The 10,217-nt window shown below is 45.5% G+C and overlaps 4 protein-coding genes across 4 annotated transcripts; 2 read left to right on the top strand and 2 right to left on the bottom strand.

The window, feature by feature from the left end:
* Nucleotides 1-35: 35 nt before the first annotated feature.
* Nucleotides 36-1,244, bottom strand: F5147DRAFT_661690 (uncharacterized protein; the record flags this gene model as incomplete). Its single annotated transcript, XM_041434726.1, has 5 exons — nt 36-132; nt 188-288; nt 439-579; nt 641-832; nt 942-1,244. Coding segments are annotated over 5 exons (834 nt in total), but the record flags the coding sequence as incomplete, so codon positions are not given.
* Nucleotides 1,245-1,825: 581 nt separating this feature from the next.
* Nucleotides 1,826-3,801, top strand: F5147DRAFT_784802 (uncharacterized protein; the record flags this gene model as incomplete). The annotated part of the gene is made up of 12 exons (XM_041442876.1): nt 1,826-1,867; nt 2,089-2,102; nt 2,159-2,231; nt 2,287-2,549; nt 2,607-2,631; nt 2,698-2,782; nt 2,837-2,926; nt 2,979-3,032; nt 3,093-3,113; nt 3,165-3,415; nt 3,475-3,645; nt 3,706-3,801. 12 exons carry the CDS (start codon nt 1,826-1,828, stop codon nt 3,799-3,801), a joined length of 1,185 nt encoding a protein of 394 aa, XP_041284047.1.
* A 2,487-nt stretch (nt 3,802-6,288) lies between these two features.
* F5147DRAFT_542296 (uncharacterized protein) lies at nt 6,289-6,774 on the bottom strand (the record flags this gene model as incomplete). Its single annotated transcript, XM_041430266.1, has 1 exon — nt 6,289-6,774. A coding segment is annotated over one exon (486 nt), but the record flags the coding sequence as incomplete, so codon positions are not given.
* Nucleotides 6,775-8,580: 1,806 nt separating this feature from the next.
* On the top strand, nt 8,581-10,114 carry F5147DRAFT_661687 (uncharacterized protein; the record flags this gene model as incomplete). Its single annotated transcript, XM_041434725.1, has 6 exons — nt 8,581-8,883; nt 8,993-9,184; nt 9,246-9,448; nt 9,540-9,647; nt 9,703-9,799; nt 9,857-10,114. 6 exons carry the CDS (start codon nt 8,581-8,583, stop codon nt 10,112-10,114), a joined length of 1,161 nt encoding a protein of 386 aa, XP_041284045.1.
* Nucleotides 10,115-10,217: the final 103 nt, after the last annotated feature.

Below are 10,217 nucleotides of genomic sequence, written 5' to 3'. Positions count from 1 at the left end.
CGCTCGTTTCGAACAAAAAATTCAAGTTAGCGTACCTGTTTGGCAAAAGGTTCGAGCTTCCTCCAGTGCGTCTCAAATTGTGAGTTGGAGCCGTTGGGGTTGTCCTTGCACCAATCCGTTCGACAAAGACTTCTGCAAAGGTCGCCCAGTAAGACATGATGGTAATAGTACCTGAAACGACACTTACTTTGCAGTTGCACGAATAGTAGTCTGTTTCGGTGCGGTCACTTCCTTTTTTTTAGCGCCTTTTGAAACATCTGTGGCACCCGGCATGCCCGCAACACCATTCTTGCTACTATCCGTAGTGGCCAGAGTAGGTGACGGTGTTCAAAGGAGCAAGTGCAGCGCTGGCATGCATTGCTTGCGACAGGTATTGCATGAATGACATGTCCGATGTTGAACGTGATTGATAGTATCGATGGGATCCGAGTCACAAACCGAAGTGTTTTCCATGTGCGCAGCAAGTTTGACGGTCGACGACACAATGCTGGAGAATATTGGAACAGCTGAATTGGGCACGAGATGGACCGGTGGGCTCTCTTGTGCATCCGGAAAGAGTGATGCGAGCGGATTGATGATCTTATATAGTAGTAATAACTTTTAGATACAAGAACTCGAAGGGATGTAAGATCAGACTCACTTGAACTTTAAGCTGGGGTTGGCCGGTGGCCGTGGACTGCGATGGAATGCCTTTAATATCTGTTGTAAGCATGATCGGCTCATCAAGGGCCTGGGCGATGTCTCTGTAGGACATGTGGTTCAGTGAGCCTGAGTCGTGGTTGTTGGGCATGATTGGAGGATGTGTAGTTGTCGGCAGAATGGTAGTGTGGCCCTGAACAGTTGGTGGTAGTACTACAACGGAGGGTAGTGACGAAGATGAGATGCGATGAGCCTCTTTCTTTTTCTTCGAGGTGCGTGCTTGAGGAGAGATTGCAACTGACTGGGGCCGCTTTGATGAGCTTGCAGTTGACATAGAGTCTTGAATAGCTGGTTCGAGCTTCACGGTCTATCTCATGCAGACCATCGGAGGCTAGATCTCCAAAGTCATTATCATGAGCGGGCGGCTGGGATGAGGGCGAAGGTGGACGTGGTGTGCATGCTCTCCCAAGCTGCACATGCTCCAGGTTGCTCCGTACTACTTCTCTCGCCGGATTGACAAAGTTATTTACGTGTCCCCGACGAAGCCAATGCAATATCTTCCAAGCGGTGCTTCTCATGGGTGCGGTAGGTGCTTCTGGTGACATTTTTCAAGATTCCATTGCATTTCCTGGTACACGAACAGGTGAATTCACGTTGTGTGCGTTCTGCGGGCATGAGAATGGTGTTGTGAGTACGAGTCGATGAGATATATTTTGTTACTGATACGACAGCGGTCTGTTTATCGTTACATAACTAGACATCCTGTAAAAATCAACCATTTTGTGTATGCGCGTGTATATGCGTGTATCCCCTCTGTATGTAACTGTATATCCCTGGCTGAGCGTGGAGTAGGATTTGACTGGGTGCATTAGGGGCAATTCTTGTTCAACACCTTGAATACGTTTTTGACCGGCAACTAACTACTCGTGACTCATCACGGTCTCCGCCTTTATACTACACAAAGGGATAGGTACGACTACACAAAGGGATAGGTACGACTACACAAAGGGATAGGTGTGTATCTACTACACAAAGGGATAGGTATGTATATTACTGGTATAAGTCAGGTTACCGTGACTAGTCATGTCAATACGCCCTAGTTGAACATCAATCAAATGGCAACGACTCTGAGCCAGACTCATAGTACTCTTACAGATGCTGACTTATTGAAACTAGGCATACCCTCATGGCCATCAAGGTTGCAAATGTATTCAAAAGCTGTGATGCAGTAAGTCCTTCGACTTGAATCAGCGCGACTTCCCGGTCAGTGTGACTACTAGTACTAGTACTAGGTCAGTTACGACGATGTAGTGCCAGTTCGCTGCAGCACAGTCACAGTGCCAGCCTGACTTGGAGCACCTGGGCCTGTCATGGACATCTCTAATTTTTTTTATTCATGATACTAGTGATTCTGCGCTTGGCCCTGACTACTCGATAAAGTGCAAACAGGTTGATGGCTTCAGGTGGGTTGAGTTAGTCTTTTTCCTACTGAACCAAACTGAATACGTCATTCCCGAAGGAAACACAGCTACGGTGTCTGGGAAGGAATCGTGCATCCTTCAGGAGTATTGTATTATTTCGACGTCTCAATGGTAAGTAAATATTCATCGGTAATTCTTGTCTGTCGCATATCTCACAATCAGACAGAAAACATATACAGGAAGCGATGTGAAAAAATACACGCCTAATCAATTGAACAATCTTCAGAACTGGATAAGGGCAGCCCGCAGGAGATTGCAGGAAGAAACATGGTATATGGTGGTAAAGCCTGTTACAAGAGAAGACAGAGACTACTACGAATACTATTGCGTGGTCCCGGATGCCCGCACCATTGCTTGGTTTGAGGATTTTAACGCCGACCTTCTATTCCAGGAATGCGCCTTTGCGAGAGAGTGGAACCACAAGAGCAAGTTCTATTCCCCAATGAACGCGTTCTGATTATGCTGATAATTCCATGGTGGTGTCAGGGCTCGAGCTGGAGGCACAATTTTGGTGAGAACATGTCGATGAGGTAGAAAAGAGACTTCTGGGATACTGACACGAATTTTTTTCAGGAAGCACATTGATTTCTTTCCAAGTCATTATAGTATGCAACGCTCGGATGCTACTGAGCTACGCGCACACTTAGAATGGTATCTGGCAGGTAAGAAACGCATCTTGTATCAAGCAATGACTGATATCAAAGAATAAATGATAGAGGGGTTGATTCTGGAACAATCGACTGCGGCATCATTGTTTTGGAGCACCGACCAAACGGAGAAAGTGATCGCTCGCCTTATTAGCTTTGGTACTTCGCAAGACATTATACATCCTTTTCCTTTTTTTAAACAGAATTGCAGAGAACCTTCTCAACTCCGATGCATCCTTGAAGGAACAAGGCGTCGCATACTGTGGTGCGCTTGTGTTGATTGCAGCTCTCGTTCGAATACTAACTGACTCGCATAAACTAACAGGAAGGATATGGAATATTTTACGTAAGTGACAGGATCAGCGCTCCGAAAATTTAGTTTTAATTTGCTGGAAAGGCCATCACCAGTTTCTCAACTACTATGGTTTTCCAGAAGCTCGTCTGATGCGGACCCATTCAATTGAGGGAAGCAAACGAAACCGAAATATCCGGTTTTTATCTTTGCTATCGACAGCTGCTATGTTTGGTGTTCCAGTGATGGTATTGGAGCATGTTGAAAAACTTCACGTTGACGGTATTGTCAATCTGCTTGATATCAAGAAATTCCTTGACCATTTCAACGACGACAACATAAAGCACAGCACTCTGGTATGTGATTTACCATCAACGTACACCTTTCTGATATTCGTGTGCTTGTTCTTTCCCAGGCGGGCGTTATCATGGCAGTAGATGCTAGCATACTTGCTATTCCGAATATTGGTTCCCAAGTAACAACAAGAACACTATGCTCTCTTTCACTTATCCTTAGCGTCCACTGCATCTTTGCGGGCGTTGTGGCACAACACTTTGGGCAGAAGATGAAGTCTCTTCAATTTGCCGTGCGCTCAAGTTCAATATATTATTCTTGCAGTTATTTTCTCACCCGAACATTTTAACAGTCTCATAACTTGCAATACCACTTTACGAAGGTTGCTATCATCTATAGCGCTCCTAGTTTGTTGCGAACGACAAGGTATTTTCTCACTCTCACTTGAATCTATCACAATAATGATGAATATGTGTTATTCAATAGCGTAGCATTATCTACTCTGGGCCTTTTAGCTGGTATTTTCACAGTGCCAGATCGGTCTTTGATAACAACCATACCGTGCACGATCACCATAGTTTTCGTTGGAGGATTTTTGACTTGGTCTTCAGTTTCCATTTCTCGTCAACATCTAATGCACGGGGTTAGAACAATGTCTTGATTTCACAAGAAATCATCGCAGTCAATAGATTTCAGAAAAACTTCGTGTAGATTGTAATGAGATCCGTGCTATTCGCTTAGTATCTGAGCACCTCAAAGCATCAATAAGCCCTTTCTCATCAATTATATTACTGGAACTCCTCATTCCTGAGCCAAATATCTAAATCTTGTTAAGTAGCGGTGTATAGCCAATTAATTTCATTTTTTTTTGTCTCTCAAGATAAAGATCCGTGATCATCCATCACAAATGGACCGTAACTAATAGCAATAAAACACTCCTTAAAGGTGAAAGTCATTTTATATATGAAATTCAGATACATATTAGGGGATATGGTAATCGGTGTCAGACACTAGTAATGATACAACTACTTTTATGGTGACTGCACGCTTGGTATAGTATTATATAACGAAAAGTATCAGAAATATCGAGATTTTTGTGTAGTGGGTAGCGCATCACATATGATTGCATATGATTTGCTTCTTTTCTCGTGTCTGTGAAAAGTAAGACCACTGTGAAATTTCCAGGTCGGACAAAAACATACCTGCTTCCCACAGTTGGCAAGGCGCACGCAAGCACCTCTGAATTTGCATAAACACACTTGAGTTCTGGCATACAATACTGCAAGTCCCCGTCTTGCTATTGAAAAGTTGTTTTTAACACGGGGCTTTGCCGATAAAGTGTTAATGCCATTTGAAGATGTTGGAATAGAGATCCTGTGAACATAATTGCACTTGCACTTGGTCTTGTAAGAAATTAATATACATCGACAAGTTAATAAATACTTACTACAATGTGATCTGCATCCGGTATTAAATTACCAATACTTGATGAGAAAAGTGTCTGTTCCATCTGTTCAAAAATAGGGTATTATTGGCTGATTGTGCTGCTGGCCTGCTCTGGGTGCCAACCACTTTTATGGCATCAGCTGTCTTGTGAGCGGGCCCATCAATGGTTATTGTGTTCTCTGGCTAGTCACAAAGAGTGTGAAACTTACCCAAGCATTGTTATTGTCAATGTCAACAGGTGTGAGACTCTACACCACAAGGCCAACACACCATTTGCTCTTGTGCTGCACCAAGGTCAGCTCATGCTCCCCAAACTGGGATGTGATGTGCTGCATGGACAGTTTTGAAAAGTTCATCTGCCTGTGTAACTTCCTCTTGTGTCTGCTCCTGTTCGTTGCTCTCGCTCAGACTATATGCCATGTTAAGTTTCAATCATGAGTTTCATACAACCTTTATCTCTCGCTGCTTGAGACGTGATTAAAAATATCCCAATGGACTTTACCAGTGCCCTTCCAATGACACAACACCGGCAAGTTCTCGAGGCATCTTCACAACTTCATGCTCTTTCCCAAGGATCACAACATTCGTCGAAGGATTGACAATATAAATCAAAGGCTCGACAGGTAGCTGATATTGCGGCATGGGCATGAAAAAGTATCATTTCATGGCCCTATTAGATGTTAAGTTCAGTTGCTCGATGGACTATGATGTCTGAGAAGCATACAATACTTTGCTTAAGGTGCGAACTAATAAGGACTTGTGCAGTCAACGCTATAATGATTACCTAAACCGGCATCATCGGCATCTGTCAAATTTCAAACTCCTTGCTTCGCCTGCCTGAGGTTGACCAGTCTGACTACATCAAATAATTAACATCTCAAAGACATAGTCCAAACTGGCTACGAGTCTACTAACCTGCAACATTTCGATATGTTCATATAAATTTATGACTTTGACTTCTACATAATCAAACCTATGTGTATCGTCTTTCTCCAACTTTCATTGAGCAGACCGACGGATATGCTAACTACCGCAGAAACTTGATCTATGGAAACGGTTGGAATTGAAAACAGTGCGCTTCACTGCTATGATCAGGTGAGGATGTGACTTGTGAAGGTCTAGTTGGTACCTGGGGCAGGCTGCGTCCTCAGTCGTTCAAGTTCAGCTAGTAACTGAAGTTCAGGAAGGGAACTACCGTCAGTCAAAGAAGACCAGCATCAGCAAAAAATGCACACCTCCTCGATCTGGCGGTCGCGCTCGTCGATTTCAGGCTGCCGCTGGGAGCGGCCTTGTTCCAGAATCTACAGGGTCGAGCACAATCAATGAAGGAAAGGCTGGTTTGGCTGAAAATATGTACCTGTGCATGTTCTGTCTGACGTTGAAGCCGGAGGTCAGCCACTTGCTTCTCTGTTTTCTCATAAACTAGCCAAAATCTAGCACAGATGTTGTTGATATCATCCTCCGATGACTGCGTTACTACAATGGGGCCAAAGTGGCCACGGTTGTCGGGGTCAAACACTTGCTCCTCTCCTCTAAAAAGCCTTTCCAAGCTCTTGCAAATAGTGCGACTCCACCAGTAGCATTGGGCACGGAGGATGCCATAGCTGAAGTCCTGCTGGTTCACTAGAACTAACAGGTCTGCGACGTGTAAAACAGAAGGCCGAACGAAATTGAACGAAAGTGAGGATATCCGTCTGTAAGATTTGAGCCTGGCAGTCAGATGTGATTGGATATTCAAGTCACTAGCACGACCGATGAGGTAAACTGTATCTCGTGCAGGGTATTCCGATGACGATGGTGTAAGAAGCCCAGATGCGTGTGAGTATGTGGGGATGTCGACGGTGCGGTCAACACACATAGCCGCTGTGGCAGAACTGCCAGCTTGAGTGTTCCAATGGGTGAAGTGGAGGACGAGGAACTCGTGCTCTGCATTTTGCAAGCATTTATAGTGATCAACGCGGAGTAAATGGCATTGCATATAGTGATTATTTCCAAAGTTGTCTATATGTTGTGAAATGAAGTCTCGATAAGGGCGAACATTGAAGTTCACAGCCAGTTCATCATCAAAGCAAAGAAAAGGGAGAGATTCAGGAGGCTCCAACATGCCTATTCGTCGAAGGAGCTTGATTGCAAGACGATTAATGTTCACTCTGAGATTTAAAGTCATGGTTGTAGATAGCCCCACGGAAGAGTCCGCGCTTTGAGGCTTGAGGCACTACAGATCTATATGAAATTAACCTCATATTCTTACATAAGCAAGCCATCCTTTACTCTTCAACTTGGTTTCATTCCGGTCGTCTGTCAAGTGTTCGTCATTTACAGATAATCGTGGACGATCTCCCGATTCGTTCGTGCATTCAAGAGCATAGCCAAGATTGTATCGCACTGAGAGACTGATCGCATCTCCCACGGTCATGTCTTCGGACAGGCAGCAGAGAAAGAACCTGATATAGTCTCGGGCGTTACATGGGACACGAATCTCGTCTCTGCCTCTGCAGTGATCACTTTTATACTCCACCAGCGATACATCAGTGTTAATGGGCGAGCTGTGTCACTTGATATATTTCAAAATAGGTTGGGTTTTCACTCATCATTATCTCCTCTCACAAATAAATGGACAGCCAAATGCCCTCTGCACCTCATCTCGAATTCTTCCTCTACTCCTTCTCCCTCTTCGCCATCCAATACATTACCCGCCTCACTAGCTGATTCGGAAGTGCACTGACATATGGCCAAAACCAACTATTCACGACTGGCCTTGTGGTTCTTCTCTACAATGCGTGTCATCTCACTCTTAGTCCAGGGTTCAAGATCCCTTTGGCGCAGGCGGGTGATGCAATGAGTAATTTCCAGGTTGTACGTTGCAGCGAAGAGCTTGGGCGGCGTTACGGTGCTCTATTCCTGCTTTGTCGTTCATTCATTTTATCATCCCAAGTGCACGTTCTCATGTTGATCTCCCCTTACAGCCGGTCGCATTCTACCGTCCCGCTACTCTTACCTCCATACTCAACTTTGCCCAAGTTCTTTAAGTCACTACCGCTAGTCCTGCTCGTGCCGGCAGGAGAGATGACAGATGATTAGATGGCGGTGATGATGAACAATTCGCCGCGCAAATTGTGAGTGCTTGATCTTTCTCCCTCTTATTTGCGCCACTGATATGTGGAGTAGGATCATTTGGAGAAGGGGCTTGAAGATGAGAGGGAACGGAATAAGGATGACATCCCACATCTATAATTACTCGAGAAGCATTACAAAGAGCGCGAAAAGGAAACAAATACAACGGCATGAACATCTCGATTCATATCTAAAGCCCATCCCAAAACCCTCGGTGCAACCGTAACAAATGCTAGTACTATGGCGGTCTAAGGCAGTCCTGCGGATGCACCATGTATGCAAAAGTCCATTATTTTCACCAGAAGAACCAGGAACTAAAGTTAAAGCTGTCGAGGCAACATTCAAGGTAGGAGCAATGGCGCATAAACACCAGTTTTTAAATGGGATACGTGCGCATGTGTACTCATACCCAGTCAAATCCTACTCCACGCTCAGCCAGGGATATACAGTTACATACAGAGGGGATACACGCATATACACGCGCATACACAAAATGGTTGATTTTTACAGGATGTCTAGTTATGTAACGATAAACAGACCGCTGTCGTATCAGTAACAAAATATATCTCATCGACTCGTACTCACAACACCATTCTCATGCCCGCAGAACGCACACAACGTGAATTCACCTGTTCGTGTACCAGGAAATGCAATGGAATCTTGAAAAATGTCACCAGAAGCACCTACCGCACCCATGAGAAGCACCGCTTGGAAGATATTGCATTGGCTTCGTCGGGGACACGTAAATAACTTTGTCAATCCGGCGAGAGAAGTAGTACGGAGCAACCTGGAGCATGTGCAGCTTGGGAGAGCATGCACACCACGTCCACCTTCGCCCTCATCCCAGCCGCCCGCTCATGATAATGACTTTGGAGATCTAGCCTCCGATGGTCTGCATGAGATAGACCGTGAAGCTCGAACCAGCTATTCAAGACTCTATGTCAACTGCAAGCTCATCAAAGCGGCCCCAGTCAGTTGCAATCTCTCCTCAAGCACGCACCTCGAAGAAAAAGAAAGAGGCTCATCGCATCTCATCTTCGTCACTACCCTCCGTTGTAGTACTACCACCAACTGTTCAGGGCCACACTACCATTCTGCCGACAACTACACATCCTCCAATCATGCCCAACAACCACGACTCAGGCTCACTGAACCACATGTCCTACAGAGACATCGCCCAGGCCCTTGATGAGCCGATCATGCTTACAACAGATATTAAAGGCATTCCATCGCAGTCCACGGCCACCGGCCAACCCCAGCTTAAAGTTCAAGTGAGTCTGATCTTACATCCCTTCGAGTTCTTGTATCTAAAAGTTATTACTACTATATAAGATCATCAATCCGCTCGCATCACTCTTTCCGGATGCACAAGAGAGCCCACCGGTCCATCTCGTGCCCAATTCAGCTGTTCCAATATTCTCCAGCATTGTGTCGTCGACCGTCAAACTTGCTGCGCACATGGAAAACACTTCGGTTTGTGACTCGGATCCCATCGATACTATTCACGTTCCTCAATCACGTTCAACATCGGACATGTCATTCATGCAATACCTGTCGCAAGCAATGCATGCCAGCGCTGCACTTGCTCCTTTGAACACCGTCACCTACTCTGGCCACTACGGATAGTAGCAAGAATGGTGTTGCGGGCATGCCGGGTGCCACAGATGTTTCAAAAGGCGCTAAAAAAAAGGAAGTGACCGCACCGAAACAGACTACTATTCGTGCAACTGCAAAGTAAGTGTCGTTTCAGGTACTATTACCATCATGTCTTACTGGGCGACCTTTGCAGAAGTCTTTGTCGAACGGATTGGTGCAAGGACAACCCCAACGGCTCCAACTCACAATTTGAGACGCACTGGAGGAAGCTCGAACCTTTTGCCAAACAGGTACGCTAACTTGAATTTTTTGTTCGAAACGAGCGCTTGTTGACTAGAAATAATCAGAGCTATAGTGATAGGCTTGCCCTGGTCAAAATAGCAAGGTCAAGTGCAACATCCGTCCCTCAGCGTGCTCTCACACCGGACTCTGTCGCTGTCGCTGTCCCCCATGCTCTCATACCGGAATCTGTCACTGTTTCTGTCCCCCATGCTCTCACACCGTTCGTCTCTGTCCCCTGTGCTCTTACACCATCTATCTCTGGCCCGTCAGATGCTCACGTGGATGTGGGAGGCGAGATGGTGGAACCACTCGCAGTTGCTTAGATCCGTCCCCGAATCTGCACTACTACTCGCATCAGTACGTCGAGTCATTTCTCATTTAATCGTCACAGTTCTCATGCACATCTCCCATTTTGCTCTTTCGCCT

This window comes from Suillus discolor (genome assembly GCF_016758755.1).
Source record: "Suillus discolor strain FC423 chromosome Unknown F5147scaffold_675, whole genome shotgun sequence".
Taxonomy (NCBI): Eukaryota; Fungi; Basidiomycota; class Agaricomycetes; order Boletales; family Suillaceae; genus Suillus; species Suillus discolor.
This window is presented reverse-complemented; position numbering and strand designations above follow the sequence as displayed.